Below are 16357 nucleotides of genomic sequence, written 5' to 3'. Positions count from 1 at the left end.
ACACTAGTCCGGGAATATCTAATGGCTTGCCCACTTGGCTCTTTGCTGATTGTTAATCATCGTGATTGGGTTGGAGGGGTGGTGTGAGCGAGGCGCTGGGGTCCCCAGGGTGGCAGCATGGTGGGGCAGCCACTGGCTGTTTGTCCCCCATCCGTGTGTCTCCAAAGCTGCCTCGCTGCACAGGTGATGCCAGCTGAGAACGGCCACCGCTCGTCATACCACCTGCACCAGCACCCTCCAGCATGGCTGGAAACACCCCCGGAGACACCACGACAGCAACTGTGTGTTGCGGTCAATAGATGAACCGCCTGGGTTTGGTGTCACTGCAATGAAGGAGACGTGGTTCGTTCTCTTGACACCAGTACCAACCCAGACTGTGCGGCCGGGGTGCCTTCGTGGTGGCATTTCAGACCCCGCATCCATCCCTAATTAAATTAATCCTGCCCAATGTATACTGCCAGCGGTGCTGGTTGATGCGATGCAATGTGAACGCTCACCCAGCTGGTGCCAAGCTCAGTCTGCGTCTTGCTGCTGCTCAGCAAAAGATGGCACAGAGTCTTTATTTTTATTTTTTTATTTTTATTGTATTTCCCTGCTTTTCCCAATTAAACAGAGAGCTTCAAAGGAAATAGGAAAGCTGAGGGAAGGGGAAATCAGCACCAATTAACACAGAGTGAGCTTTTTGCTGGTGTGGGGGCAACCGCAGAGATTCTGGCTCCCATTTGCACCCCTTTCCCCTCCATTACACCAAGGATGCCCTAAATTTGCCTCTGTCCTGAGATATCTGGGAGCAAAGCAGGAGCCTGCGGGGTGGCCAAGGATGGGCACAACTCGCTACAGGAATGACCGGCACCGCTGACGAGCTCCTTGGCAGGGCAAGGAGGGGGACGAGCCCCATGCCAACATTTCATTTGCAAATGGTCAAACAGCCCTAATGGAGATGCAGGGCTGCATCGCAATCAGCTGCTCTAGAGGAATAATGAATTTTTCAATACGTAATTAACCGTTAACCTCATTTGCATCCCTCCCCTCCGCCTGCTCCCCTGCATTATGGAGAGCCCCTCTAATTGGGTTCTGATTAGCTCAGAATGGGGCAGGGGGGGGGGGGTGCGTGTGTGTGTGTGCAGTGCTGGGGGGAGAAGGGGTGGATGGTAACGGGGACGCTCGGGGGCTTGGGCACAGGGACACCCGGCACTGAGGATGTGCAGCAATGGCCGCATCGTTCGGGGCACGCAGTCTTGGTGGATGTGCTCTGGGGACGCACCGGCAGGGGTGGTGATGGGTGCACCCCTTTGGGGACACTCCAGCAGCGGGCACATCCCTTCGGGAACCCAGCTGTGGGGACAAACCGTCAGGGACTGAGGTGGGGACATCTGTCTGGGGCCCTGGACTGGGGGACACACAGCAAGGCAGGCAGTGGGGGCATCCATCAGGGGACGCGCTGGGAGGGTTTCGGCGGGTGCATCCCTTTGGACACCCCTTGGGGACGTGCTAGCAAGGGCGTGCATCCCTTGGGGGACGCGTTGCAGGGCTGGCCGCGGGTTCACCCCTTCGGGGACAAATTGGCCGTGGGTGCACCCCTCGGGGACACTCGGCGTCCCACGGGGTGCCCCTTGCCCCCCCCCGCCGCTCACAAAGGGCCCCGCGTTCCTCCTGTGCCCCGACGGCGTCCCCTCGCCGGGGCGGAGGCGTTTAATGTATTCCAGCGCCTGCAGCTCATGAAATTTGTAACGCCACAGCCGCGGTAATCCCTGTAATTAGAATGGGATAATTACGGCTCTGATTGCTCCCGGGCCGCTCCCCGCCAGATGTGCTGCAGCAGCCGGGGGGGGGGGGAGCCCCCCGCCCCCAGTCCTGCCTGAAGAGCCGCCTTGTGCCAAGCACGGGGTTGTTTAACCAACACGGCGCTAATTAAAGCATTTTGCTTAACGGGCTGCGGGGGGCGGCGGGGACGGGACGGGACGGGGACGGAGCCAGGCGGTGCCAACCCGCAGAGAGCCCGCAGGGGGCTCGGGGAGGCTCCCGGGAGAAGGGCGAGGCGCGGAGCCGGCCCCCGCTGCCCTCCGTTAGCGCCCCCCGAGCTCACGGATCGAGGCCGGGCACGGCCCCGCCGCCCGCAGCCGCGGTGCCGGGGGTCTCGGGGGGGGGGGGAGGGGGGGCGCTGCGGGGCACGCGCGGCGCCTTCCGGGCGGCGGCGCCGCGGGGCAGCGCGCGAGACAGGCCCCGCCCCCTCGGCACGGACCACGCCCCCCTTCGAGGCAAGCCCCGCCCCACTCTGGACAGACCCCCCCACCTCGGGACAGGCCCCGCCCCCTCGAGGCAAACCCCGCCTCTCGGGGCAAGCCCCGCCCCCTCGAGGCAAGCCCCGCCCCTCGAGGCAGGCCCCTGCCCCTTCGGGACAGGCCCCCTCCCGCTCGGCCCCGCCCTGTTAGGACACACCCCCGCTGACAGAAGCCCCGCCCCCGGCCGTTTAACCACGCCCTCTCCTCCCACGGCCACGCCTCAAACCAGCGAAGCCCCGCCCCCACCCGCCGTGGCCACGCCCCCAGCGCTCCCCCCCCCCCCCCATCCCCCCCCCCAGCCCTGTCGACTCGGGGCCGCCGGAAGCCCCTCCCGAGGGGAGCCCGCGCGTCACTTCCGCCCGCTCGGTCCGGCAGCTCCAACATGGCGGCGTCCTGCGGCTCCTCGCAGCTCCCCGCCGCCGAGCCGCCGCTGAAGATCCCCAAGATGGAGGTGCTGTCGCCGGGCTCGCCGGGCGCGCTGAGCGACGGCAACCGCCAGCCTCTCCGACCCGTCCACCCCTAGCGGCGCCTCCCCCCTCGGCCCGGGGCCGGCGGCCGGCGGGGCCGGACTGGGGGGCGGCGGCGGCGGCGCGGGGGGCCGCGGCGGGGCCTCGCCCTCCGTCTCGTTCTCGCCGGGCGGTGCCGCCGCTGCCGCCGCCGCCGCCGCTTGCCGCGGCATGTCCTGGACGCCGGCGGAGACCAACGCGCTCATCGCCGTGTGGGGCAACGAGCGGCTGGTGGAGGCGCGCTACCAGCAGCTGGAGGGCGCCGGCACCGTGTTCGGCAGCAAGGCCCCCGGGCCCGCCATGTACGAGCGCGTCTCCCGCGCGCTGGCCGAGCTGGGCTACGAGCGCACCCCCTCGCAGTGCCGGGAGCGCATCAAGGTACCCCGGCCGGCCCCGGGCACCGGGGGGTGGCGGGCCCGAGGTGGGTGGGTGGGGTTGGGGGGTGGGGGTGGGGACACACCGCGGGAGGGCGGCGGCATCTCCTGTCCCGGGGGGCTCGGGGTCGTGCGGGTCCCCCCCCCCCCCCCCCCCGCTGTTCGCTTCTCGCCCCTCGCGGGGAGCCCCCCCCCCCGGCAGCGTTGCAGGGCTGCGGGCGTCCCTGCGCCCTCGGGGGTTCGGCCGTTGGGTTCCCCTTGCGCGGGCGGTCTCTGTAGGGCTCGGCCGCGGGAGGCCCGGTGGCCCCGCGGCACCTCGCCGTGGCTGTGCCAGGCAGCCCTAGGCCCTTCCGCAGAGCCCCACGGCCCTGGGTGGGTTGGATCAGTCCCCCGAGGCATCCTCCAGCGGCCCTCGGCCACCGGCAGGGTGGCGTTGGCAGCCCGGTGGGAAAGGGAGCTTCCGCAGCGCTGAGGAACAGCGCGGGTTCAGGTCGGCCCTGTGGAGTTTGCGGTCACTGCGTGGCTTGGGGTTCGCTTCGCAGATGAGCAGCTCTCTCTGGGTTACGACCACACAGAGCACGCTGCAATCTCAGAAAGCTTCTCCGACAATTGAGCCGTGTTACAGCCGCGTTTCCTCCGGTGGTAGGTTTTAGAGGGTTTCCAATCGCATCGTTCCCTAGCAAAAAGGGGGAGGTTGGGTTCCATTTGGGAGTAGCTACTCGGTGTGCCCTGCTTCTACAAAGGGAGCTGCGTGGAGGACCACGCGGTGGGGTGGAAGGGATGGCGCGGGTCACGCGATGGGCAGGCAGCGGTGCCCCAGCAGTGCCCGCAGTCCATAAGAAGCGCTACAGGTTTCAGTTCGTAAGTGTGAATGAAACTCAGCAAGTTAAATGCTCTGAGTTCCCTCGAGGCTTTTCTTTTTCCCTCTCGTGAGCCATTCGGTCTTCTGTGCAGTCACTTGAAATGTTGGCGGATTAAGAAGTAACATCCTGCTATCTCTTGTTACTGCTGGGGATCAGCAAGGACGTTTGCTCCTCTGTGCCTTGTTTTAGCCACTAAATACGGCTGTGCTGGCCCATCCTGTCTGGAATTGTCTGGGCACACGTACCCAGGCTGTCTTTGATTCGCAAAGTATGCAAAATAAGGGACTCTAATTCTGCAGTATCGCTAAAGAAGACCAGTGGCAGTTATGTCTTGTAGGCAATTAACGCGTGCTGCTGAGCATCCTGAGAGATGCTCAGCAATAAGCAAGAAGGGGACTCGCCTTCAACATCCACCCGATAATTAGATCAGCATTCATCTTTGGAAAGATGGTTGAAACGAGGCAAAACCCCTTCCTAAGGATGTTACGGTTTCTAAACGTATTTTCGCGTGTCATCTCTTTGTCTCCATGCATTTGCTGTGTAGGGCTTTAATTCCCCAAACGCATCAAAATGTTTTTGAGAGAAACTTTGCCTTTAAGCAGGTGCTTCATCCGCTGCAAAACTTCTCAAAGTCCCTTGTTTTCTGAGCAGCTTCCAACATAAATCATTTCTTCCGCAAAACTGGGACGCTTTGGGTTTTGCTAGAGTCCAGTGCGTGATGGAAAAGCTACTTCAGGCAGTCCTCATCCGTAAGGCTCTGATGGTTGCTGGCTGTTGCAGCAGCTCCTGCAGAGGTTGTTGAGGACTGTTGCCTTAATTCTGACTGTAGGCTCCGCAAGCAGTTGCCTCGCGGGATGCAAAGCGAGAGAGAAGCAAGGAGAAGCCTGGCTACCAGGGCAGCCCAGAGCTGCCCGTCCTGGTCATACGATGCTTTTGGAGGATGCTGGTCAGGGGCTGTGGCTGGTGAAAGATCCGCTCTTCCCAGCAGTTGGCCGCTTCACTGCAGGAGAGACTTCTTCCCCATTGAGAAGTGCTTCAGCAGATTTGTTGTCAATGAAATGCGGACGTTGCAAAGAAACCACAAGTTGTGTTTCCGTATGTACGCATCAAAGAGTTTAGAGGGCATGAAAGACTACAAGGCTTTTACTTTTCGCGTTGCGATGGCTTCAAGAGCACCGCTTGAAAGGTCCGCCAGGCATTTGCCTACAGGTGCTTCTGGATCGATGCACCGTGCGTCCGCGTGGAGTGTGAAATAACGTGCCCCGCGGCGTCTGGTGGAAAGGCTCGGCGTGGAGGGGGGCTGCCTGCTGCCCCTTGGCGCGCTGTCCTGTACTACTCGGTCGTGGGCTTTCTGCCAGCACGGCCAGGTGAACGGCGGCCGTTTGACGTCAGCAACGGAGGCTCCTCGTCGCAGGCTTTCAGCATCCCGTGCACGTCCTGGAGCAGGGCTTCTGGCTCACCCTGCGCCCGGTGGTGAGGTCCTGCTGGTGCCTGAGTTTTTGCGTATCCTGGATCCGTGCTGGCGTGAGGGTCTTCATCGCTGCGGTCTTGGAGATGCAAAAACATTGCGATGGTGGAGCTTTAACAAAGCCTTCAGGCTTGCAGTAGGTTTTTCAAGAATTGCTGTAAAATGAGCACTCTTTGAAAGCGGAGGTTTTTGAGAGAGCCAAGAGTTGACATTGTTACGGGAATTATTGAAGTAGTTGCAGTAGCTGCTGCCAATCCTAAAATCCTGTTTTTTTGTAGAATTCCAGGCAGAATTGGCTGCTTGGCTCTTTCATGCTCAACCGAGGGTGAAAATCACTTCTGGATGCAGAGTGGTTGATGTTTGAAGGTGCTCTTAAGATGGAGCGTGAAGACTTGGACTTGCTGCGGGAACAAGGGCAGGTCACAGGTACTTCATAGTCTTATGCTGTCGGTCGTCAGAGCTAAAAGCAGAGCCAAGGGCGATGGTGATGAATGAGTGCTTAGTTGCATCATTCCACTTGCCTACTGTAGTCGTAATGTTCCATATTTCCATGACTTTATAGGATGCTTTGACTTAATGTCCCTCAAGGGAGAGTACTGTAAGTATTTGCTGATTGATTATAAGTGTAAACCATGCTTAAAATGTTTTGGACCCAACTGACCTTATAAATACATTTTAGATAAGAACTCTGTATTGGCTTTCTTCAGGACATCTAATTCCTGGGCTCTGCCAAATCTTGAAGAGTGAGTTAGAAGCGAGTGGAAAGGAAGAAGCCAACTCTGAAGAACAAAGTTTTCCAGTTCTCCAGTTGTATCGCATATATGCGTTCTCTTCTAATTCAAACAGGATGTAAAGTAAGGTCCCAGTTCAGATCTTGTCTGTTTCTTAACATCTGCATGTGCTTTTCTGCACATAAGCAGTGCTGGCCTGCAGTCTGGAAATGAGACCGCTGTTCAGTTTGGCCACTCCTGGGCGTCTGTTTCAAATTTGGGGATTCACACGTAAGAGTTCCAACAACTATTCCTAGTTTATTTCTGCAGAAAGAGACCTTGAGCCTGACTTCATTGCTCTGATGTGTGTGGACAAGTTAGCTCAGCAATCAGGAACTGCAGAAGAGAACTGAAGCGTCTTGATTTCTGCCGGTTGGGTTCCCAGAAGCCGTGTTGTGCTCCATAGCTTCCTCATCCTGGCACGCCAAGCTGTATCCTTAATCATGACTTGTTTGGTAATATGCTCCGACTGTTCCTACGACTGTGGTCTCACAGCTCTTGTTAAAGAATTGTTTACTAAAACACGTGCTTCTCCTCCAGCCCTGCTCCTCTTTGCTAAGTATGTTCGTACTCAGAAATGATAACGAGGGAATTAGCCTGGCTCAGCGTCTGTGTGTCCTGAAACTGGTCCCCCTACGCAGCGGTGTGGAGCATCTTCAGCTCTTCAGTTTGACCCTAGAACTACTTTTTTAAAAGCAAAGGAATGGGATATTTTGCAAAACCCTTTCCGGACTTATATGCAGTCACCCCTGTTTTGTGCCCTTCGCCTAGCAGTGCCGTTACTTCAGTCAGAGGGCGGGAGGTTTGCTGCTGACCGGGGTTGCAAAGGGCAGAGGCTGCCAACCGCAAAAAAATGAGCTTTCACCTCGTGCTCTGAAGTTCCCATATGACGGCCAAAAAAGCTGCCGCATCCAATATGTATGTTCTATCATCGCTTTCAGTCACATAAATGCACTTGGACATCGCTGTTTCATCCTCTTCCAGCCTCTGCATATGGCTGCAATGTCCAGCAGAGGTGGATGCTCTGGGGGAGTGCGGATGAGCTCAGGCTTTACGGTTTCCACTGACCAGTGTGGCATAGCACGAGCCATGCAAGTCAAGGACAACTTTCAGGAAATTATTGTATTTTTTTTAAAGGATCGTTCTGTAAGTGCTTCAGCTGCTTTTCAGTACTGGAGCTTATGCATTTTTAAATCTGCAGAAAAATAATTTGTTTCTGCTGTGTGCATCTTTCTTCATCAAAGGTGAAATCAAAGACTCGCTGTCCTGACAGCGCGTCGTTTAGCTGGGCCGTGAGTGTTTCGGTGCTAGAAGTTCACTGGCTGCAATTGCAGCTAGCGGCCCTCTCTCGAGCAAAGAGAAATCGCTCCTTAAAAGTTGCAGTTCAGCAGCTGGGAGACTGTTAAAATGAATTCAGGGTCATTCTTAACGTGTCGTTTCTTCAGCTCCCATGTGAAATTGTGAAAACATGGGTTCTGCTTTTATTTAGTCACTGAGATGCTGAAATTTGTTTGCCTCTCCCAGCAGTGGGTGCCAAGTTGTTCATTCAAAGAACAGACCTAGTATCTGACTCTCAGCTGTGACAATTCACACGTTCTGCTGCTGACTGCAAGCCTGCTGCCCTCACGTTTGACTTGACGTGCACAGTGACCTGCCTGTCACCCCGGACAGGTTACTGGAGATTTCTGTTGGGTTGTGGTTGTCCGCAAATCTGTGATTTGTTTCGCAAAGAGAAAAAAAAACACCTTGAAGACACTGGTTCCGTGCTTTCACATGGAGAATGTAGGCGCAGAGGGGAGAAGTGAATGCCGCTAACCCACACGAAACAGGATGGAATGAAAAATTACACTTGAATATCAGCTGTTCATGTTCTCTTGCTTTACGCTATAAGTAAAACGATGATGACAGGGGCTTACTTTAATGTGGCTGTGGTTTTTGCTGCTTTACAATGTAAATAATCTATTTTAAAATAATCTTTGTAGCATGAAGATGTTTTTAAGAAAGGAAATGCTGTGCTAACCAGACTGTCTCAGAAGAGACTCCTGCAGTAATCTTGTTTGACCTCCTGCATGATGCAGGAGATTGAATTTCGTCATTGGGCTTAATAACCTAAAGCAGTGGCTGCCTTTTAGTTTGAAGATTTCAGAGTGTGGAGTATCGGTACCTTTAGTAGCAGCCCATCCAACTGATTACCTTCAGAACAGCTTTGCCTTCTATTAATTTACATGTTTTACCTTTGTCTTATGTTTGTTACCTCCTCTCCTGTTATCTCAGGCAGAGATCCTTGTCCTTGTGGTTCTACTCACTGAGATGTGCACAGGCAGTGTTCAAGTCACCTCTTGATCTTTCTTTGGCTTAGATTCAGATGCTTTTAGTTCTCCAGGCTAGGTCATTTCTTGCAGTTCCTGTTCTGAATCCTCTCCAAGAACTCACTTCTTGCAGGAGAATCTCACTGACCCCAGTAGGTGGGAGCAACTTTATGTTGACATTTATAATCTGGAAAAAAATACGCTCTTCAGTGACAAAGAACAGATTTATTTGCTTTACTCCTTCTTGGATGTATTATGGTACTGCAGTAGAGAAGCATCTCTGGAAGATGTGAGCATCATGTGGAGTGAACGCTCTTGCGCAGCAGCTGTATCTGCCCCCTTTGGCTGGGCCACTTGCTGTAGTGTATTTGCAGAGTGGTGTCGTGCTCTTCTCCATCTGTCTTGCTTTGCATGTGCTGGACGAGTATCTTTACTGTCCAGTAGCTTCTGCTGTCTTTGTGGGAGCGAGGCACCAGGTTATCCTGCTGACACACATAGTCGAGGCCAGGAACTCGTTGCAGAGGGACAAACTGGTTAAACTTTATTTTTCCCCAAAGTCCTGTAGGTGGTGTATTACCTTTACAGCTTGGTTCACATCTTACAACTTGGCTGGCAGAGATGGAAGAGCAAAAAGCATGGAGGAAGAAAATTCAGTTGCTGTAACAGAGCTGGCAGAAGCTAGCCATGGAAGCAGACCCGTTGCCAGAATGCTGTCTCAAGCCATTCAGGGAGGTAGGTTAGCACCACAGGCCAGATTGCCTTTTTTCTGGAGGGCAGCTTTGCCAGCTGCACTTTGGTAGTGGTTCTATGATGCAGACGTGCACTAAGGTTGCAAAGGCAAGCAAAGTTAGCTTGCTGCTTCTACTGCAAGTTACGGGGCGAAAAGCAGCTCACACGTGTGTCTTTAAGCGGGCAGCAAGTCATGTTTATGAATGTTACATCTTAGGGTGAGAGCACATGTCTTGTCCCCCTCAGGAGGAGGACCATGCAAGACTTGGAAAGGTTTTAAAATCCTGCTGATTTTTGTCGCTAGTCCTTAGCCAACACACACAGGTGGGCTGAAATTTTGGACATCGCATTGGCAGAAACTTCTTTGATGTCAGAAAAGAGTCCCAGTGGCAGTGATGCAGGAGTTGTTACATGGTTGATCATGGATTATATTTATTTTAGAAGCAACTGGATGCACCTGAAATGCTCAACAGAATGGATCTGGCATGAAAGAACAGAGCTTCAAGTGCCCGTGTGGGAGCCAGTTCACTGTAACCACTGTTCCAGATGAGCATCCTGTTAAATGTGTAAATCTGGAGGCTAAGGAGATGATGCTCTCTGGACCTCTGTGGTCTCACCAGTCACCAGCCCTTATTTTGACTGTTATTTCTGGTGAAAACTGGAGTTAAAGCAACCTTTAGTATTTCACTTCCAGTTTTTCCTGCCGCTCTGGATGTAGACGTTGCTCCCCATTGATAACGATTTTTCAGTGCAGCTGAAGCACAAAGGCTGAGGTTGGACTTGCCTGGCAGGGACCTTTCTCTGGGGACCCCAGCCTCAGGAGAGGCGCTTGCATCCTTCTAAGGTTGTGTGTAAAGCTTTCAGCTTTTAGAGCTATGCGAGTTGTGTGCTGTGGGGTGCCACCCGTGTTGATGCTTTCTGCCACCCATCTGGAGCTTGTTTTGGAGTGGAGTGTTTTCCCTCCCACCTGCAGGAGGATTTGTGCTGCTCTTTGTCTTCTGGAGGGGCAGTGGCCTCGCTCTGCCGGTTCATTTGAGACCTAGAACCAACAGGGACAGACCTGTGCAGTCTCTCTTGGCTTGCCAGTAGTTACCTAACCTGCTGGATCTCTTTGGTCCAGACTGCTGCACTTAGGGCTTTTCTTTCAGGGCAGACTTGATAGGTGTCATAGAAATATTTGTCCCATTCGCAGTGTTAGCATGAAACCTCAAGTATGATTGATTTTTTTTTTTTTTTTTTTTAGGAGTGATTCTGTTTCTAGAGAAAAGGTGATCTGCACAAGCATAGTCTTCATTGCTTTGGAGTAAGTAGCAATGGGTTTTAAACTGTTTTGGGTAGTGTAGGAAAGAATACATTTATTGAGCAAACAGGCATGCAAGACTATTGCTAGGTGTCATGGCCCTTAAAAGTTTTGCTGTTAGATCTTAGTGGGAATAAAGTAAGTCCTTAGTATTGGTTGAATTGCAGTGAAAGTGTCTGCAGTCCCATATGCGCTTTGGAAGTGGAATTTGTCCTGTGTTACGCCAGGGAACAGCCCCCAGCCGTCCCTTAGTCTTAGTCTAACCTTGGGGGGAAAGGCTTGGCCAGCTGATAGCCCGAGTGAGCGCGAGTCTGCGTCCCTCCAGGCGTTCTTTCACGTGCATTTGCAATGTTTCTGTGGCACTTCATTCCCCTGATATTTGTTGGACATGCTGCTGTTGCATGATTACGAGATCCATCACTAAAGGCTTGGTGATGAGGAGATGTCGTCCCAGTCCTCTGGCTACTGGGCAGCTGGTGCCAGGTGCAGTTCATGCCAGGACTGGGCTGAGCCTTATCCATGCGCCTCTGTAAGCTGAGCTCCATCTCTGTGACATATCCATCCCTCCAAAAAGCTTTACAGAGCTGGCAGTCATTGCTGTTGTAGATTGGCAAGGCAGAGAGGGGTTTGCTGAGCTGCCTTCTCAAGGTAATGAGCGCTAACTAGGTAGTTTTCCTCCAGAGCAATCTTAGACCAGGAGCTGAGTCCGTCCGGAGAGGGAAGTTCGCCACTGTCTGCCTTTCTGCGGGCAGTAGTGGAGAATTTTTTCTCTCTGGGTGTCTAGCCTGATCAACATCAAATCCGTGAGAAGTGTATGAATAATTTTATTCTGAGCTCTGTAATAGCAGCAGCCAGTGGAGGATCTTTGCAGGCGGCTGTTTTGAGCCACAAGGTGCAGCCCACTGCCACTGCAGGGAAATTTGCCATTTCTGCACTCTGTGTCTTCCTTGCCCAGCCGGGCCACAGCTTGTTTTCACCTGGCTTCTTTCCCTCTTGGTTTCTGGCAAAGTCCTGCCGTGCCTGTTTGTGCACTCCGTGAAATCCTGCCAGCACCACGAGGCTTGCATCTTGAAGCTTGTGGGGCTGCTGTTTCCGAACTCTACTGTCTTGGTAAGCAAAATGGACAGGCTAGCTTGATGTCTGCTGTGGCAGTTCGGAGAGCTAACGGGAGCCACGCGTCCTTAGCGATGGGGTGTATGAAGACCTTGCTCATCATCTAGGCTGACCTCTACAGGTCATTCTTGTTCAGGCTTATTTTAACTATATTCAATTGTGATTTAGAAATCAGCGGTGACGAAAAATCCACTGTGATTTTTTTGTTAGGTTCTAGCTCTTGCTAACTAATCCACCCTAAAAACGTGTGGCTTACCTGTACAGACTGAACATCTCATCCTAGTCTTGTATTGTGACTTTGCTTCTTCAAGTCATTGTCCAAAGCAATCTCTGGTTCCTTTCTCGGTTGGATGAGCAACTTGTCTGTATTCCCCCGACCAGCCTTCTCCCCTCAGTACATTCATGTCACTTTCATTGTTTCGTTCTGGACACCCTTGGGCAGGAGCCAAATCCTTCAGGAAGTCTCTGGGCATTGGGGCACATCAGGATACAATTGAGGCTTCGTTCTTTGGTGTAAAGTATGATTTATTTTGGCTGCCGGCGTATCCCCGAGTGCTGTGATCTGGCAGATGTGCAGCCACCTGCGGGGCTGGAGTGTCTTCAGACAGGTCTGCAGCAGCTTCTGCAGTGCACGACTGCAAAGTTTTAAGGGTGGGTTGCTGTGAGGCTGCTTGTGTGCTTTGTGGAGCATTGCTACGACTCAGTGTCTCAGGCACTGCTTGAGACGCGCTGAAGTCTTCAGCTGCCTTTCTGCCGTGGTATACGGTTTTCTTGAGTTCAAGCTGTGCTTTCTTCTCCTTTTATTCTAGATAGAAACGACACCTAACCTACAGAAATAGGGCTTCTTGTGGTGATATTCCCATTTGCGTCTGGTCTCCTGGCTTTCACATCTTGTAACAAAGGCAGTTCATGATCTAGCGTGTTGAGCAGAGGTATCGGCCATCTGTAGTCGTTTGTTTCCTTGTGCTCCAACCTGCCAGCATGGGAATGAAGGGTTCAAGAGCTTTCGTTCTGCCAGTCATCCCCACGTGCGGTGCAACCTCCTCAAACTCGAAGAACCGTTTCTTTCATCCCCATATGGTTTCGTCTTTTGTTACTTGCGAGTATCCTGGCACGATGAGGCACCACAGGCAGCTGTTTGATACTGCCTTTCTTAATTCAGCGTATAAAGCCAAGGACTCCTCTCTTCCATTAAGTGAAAGCGCGTCGTCGAGGCTGAATGGCACTAAGTGCTACTCTGGGCCGCCGGGACCTGGGCTAGGCCAGCAGCTATCATTTAATAGATGCCAATAGGTGAATGTGGCCACTGAATGCAGACGCGCGCATAGACCACTTAGCTGCTTGGTGGAGCCCATAGTGTCTGGCCGAGTAAGGGCGCACCTCAGAGCAGAGATCTGAAGCTTCTTGTCTTGGACCACCTCTCTGGGGTTGCACGTGAAAAGCTTGCTGTGGCACGGCTTGTCCTCATCTTTTTGCCGGGAGAAGGACTGCGTCTACGGCTTTCCTCCACACCTCTTGGTAGGGTGTTTCTGAGCAGCGTTTCTGCCCTTTGTGCTGCAGTTCCTGCAGAGTAACGCCTGTCAGGTAGTTTTGCTTCTCATAGAGGAGGTGAGGGCTCCGAAGCTACAAGTGGTGCTAAAATCAGAAGGTGGCAAGCCTCCACACTGAGCCTCTTAACTCCCTTCCCTTTTGGATTTCGACATAGTGTTCAAACTATAATTTAAGTGGGGGTAATCTATCCTTGTATTGCAGGCAGTGTTGCAGAACAGTAAGCAGAAGTCTCTGTGTTTTCCAGTCTGCACGATCACCAGTAACCGAGGAACTGAAATCAATCAGTAATCGAGGAACTGAAAACAGACCGGCCCTAAATGTGCTGGTTTTCTGTCTGTATCTGTGTCAGTGTGTCAGCGTGTATATCTGCTTTAGGAACCACCTGGCAAGATTTGAGCTGTACTCCAGGAGGTGTGTTAGGAAAAAATAGATCTTAAATCTTAGTGAGGAAAATACCCTGCTGGGGCAAAGGGGTGTCCAAGCCATTGAGTGCCATAAAATGTCCAGGGAGCTTACGCTGAAGTCCGAGCAATTCTTTAGGTCTCATCAGAGAACAAGCGAAGAAAATTGTTGCAGGAGCTGCAGAGGGAAAGCCGTTGGTCTAGTTCACTTCATCCCTGCCATGCAGAAGCCTGCGGGCATCTGTGGAACAGAGCTGGCTCGTGTTGTGCAGAGTTAACATCACGTAGGTGATAGGGCCTGTCTGTTGGAGACACTGGAGAACACCTCCAAGAAGGAAGAGTTACTGGGAAACTCCAGTCTCCAGGACACTGGGCCGAGGAGCCACCAGCTGCTTGGCTGCAGGCTTTCTCCTGCTTTTGAAGGCCGGAGGGAAGTGCTTGGATGCTCAAACTTCGGATAACGTATTGGCAGAAGTGGAGGTGGATCCAGCAGATGGATCACGCGGCCTTGTCCAGAGCCATCTGGGCAGTAACCTCAGAAGTACTCCTGACCAAGAATATTGCTTGCTTATTTTTGCCCCCCTTTTCCATCACTCCCTTTAGTTTTTATACCGGTCTCTGTTGATGCTCAGTTCACTTATTCATGACAAAATAAACCTGTTCATAACCTGAATGGAATAACTAATTGCTACTAGGCTGCGGCTCAGTGTGAGATACTCGATAACTCAATTGGTAGGGAGTGTTGTTTGAAACACACTTAAAATAGAGCAAGCGACTGCAGATGCTGAGCGTTCCCAAAAGAGCTTGTCCAAGAATACAGACTTTCTGTGCTAAAGATTGTTTGTTTTGCTTGACTGCTAACAAAATCAGCTGGAGACTCTAACTGTAGTTAGCTCTGGTGCATGAGCTGGGGCAGATGTAGGAATCAGAGATCGGGAAGCATATTTCCCAAATCTGCCTTGTATGGATTTTAAAAAGAGAGTCGGGCCGGATACGTGAGTTTGCCTGTATTGCTCTGAGACTTGAACTGAGTGGAGAGAAGTTAGATTAAAAGAGAGAGGCAATATATTCTCGAGTGCGCTTCTCTGAAAGGGAAGCACAGGGCAAACCTGACCATTTAAAACTGCCTCGGTGTTCCCGAGGGGTTCTTGGTGCCAACTTTAACAACCAAGTTCATCTGTATGCCCAGCCACTGGGAATGGAAGTTGTCTCCAGTGAGTGTCGATGTTTTTCTTGGATGGGTTCTTGGTTTCAGGATTACGTAGACGGTTGTTATCTACCCCATTTGCAGCAGAGGTGACGGAATCTTAAAATTTGCTGGCGTCCATCCAAAGAGGATCTGCCTGCTTATCCTGAGAGGTAGCAAAGGCAAAATCAGGTCACCAAACCTCAAACTGCTGACATGTCGGGCTGCCCCGATCACTCTTCCAAAGTGGCTGCTAGAAAATCGTGCTCGGGTGTCACTTGGGCTGTCGCTCTTGTGACCCGAACTGCAGTGGTCTGAAATTGCCTCTGCCGTGGTGGAAGAAGGGGTCTCTGCTTTGAAACCTCCCAACAGCGGGTGAGGTGAAAGCTTTCAGGTTCTCTTCCTAAACCACGGGATAACTCTTGTGCTTATTGCTGCCTTTGTGCTTATGTGGGTTTTCTGTTGTGTTTTGTTTTTGAAACAGCAGGGTAAAACTGACTTGCTGCTTAGCAGCTTTGCTGCTGCCCCCAGGGCTCTGAATATCACGAGGAAACTGGTTAGAAATATATTCCTCTCCTGCTGATGCTGTTAAACCAGTATATGAGGAGCATTAGGTACGTTTGAGCTTTCTGGAGATGTAAGGTTCCTTTTGGGGGAAAACCAAACGTTTTCTGCAATGCTGTGTACTTGCTAGTCATTTAAGAGCTGTAATCCTCCACCAGAAAACAAGGTGACATGACTAGTTATTCCCAAATGAATGCCTGTTTTGAACTCTAGAGCCGGCTCTGATTGCCATTTAAGTTAGCACCCAAACAATCTAAGAAATTTAATGTGGAAAAAACGCTTTCTAGAAATCTACCAAACGGCAAATTGCTCAGATACAGTAAACCTGGAGCAGGATATTGTCTTTTAAAAGCAGAGTGGTGGTTGAATTAAAAACATTGGGGGTTGCTCATAAAGACTTCCCCCCAAATAACTTGCCTGTAGCTCTGGATTAGGGGGGAAATGTAGATGGAATTCATAGGCTTGTTATGGCTTTGTGCTATGCATAGCTGCCAACTTGGCCATCAGTACAGGATGTTGCAGAGATCACCAAAACCAGAACAGGTTTTTGCATCTGTCTTTATTGGAGGTTTTGGCCTCTGCACTGAAATCTGTTGTAATGGATTATTAGACAGAGCCATCTGAGTACTGTTTCTTAATGATTGATATCGAAGTCTGGGAATTTGGAGCATTATTGATTTGACCTCTTTTAAATTTCAGCAGCTTCACAAGAGACAGAGTGAGTTAGTAAGGAATGCAAAATATGTAAGTAATATATATTTTATTAGCTGAATAGCTTAGGCATACATTTTGTACCTTATGTCTTCTTACCAGAGTAAGGAAGGTTGGACTGTCTGTGCTTTTGGGGACTCTTCTTTCTTTCTTCCTTTCCTTCTCCTCCCTGCTTCACCTTCTCCAAGCTGTGGCCACAACACCAGCTCTGCTTTCTCCTCCTTGTAATA

General features: G+C 52.1%; 1 protein-coding gene across 1 annotated transcript in view; it reads left to right on the top strand.

The window, feature by feature from the left end:
• Window positions 1-2664: 2664 nt before the first annotated feature.
• MSANTD2 (Myb/SANT DNA binding domain containing 2) overlaps window positions 2665-16357 on the top strand; it is a 29805-nt gene continuing 16112 nt past the window's right edge. The window contains 3 exon segments of the mRNA XM_035555911.2: window positions 2665-2775; window positions 2777-3166; window positions 16116-16160. Of these exon segments, the coding sequence (XP_035411804.1) occupies window positions 2665-2775; window positions 2777-3166; window positions 16116-16160 (546 nt within the window).

The sequence above is a fragment of the Cygnus atratus genome, chromosome 22 (genome assembly GCF_013377495.2).
Source record: "Cygnus atratus isolate AKBS03 ecotype Queensland, Australia chromosome 22, CAtr_DNAZoo_HiC_assembly, whole genome shotgun sequence".
NCBI lineage: Eukaryota > Metazoa > Chordata > Aves > Anseriformes > Anatidae > Cygnus > Cygnus atratus.
The sequence above is the reverse complement of the archived record's forward strand: the minus strand, read 5'-3'. Positions and strand labels throughout refer to the sequence as shown.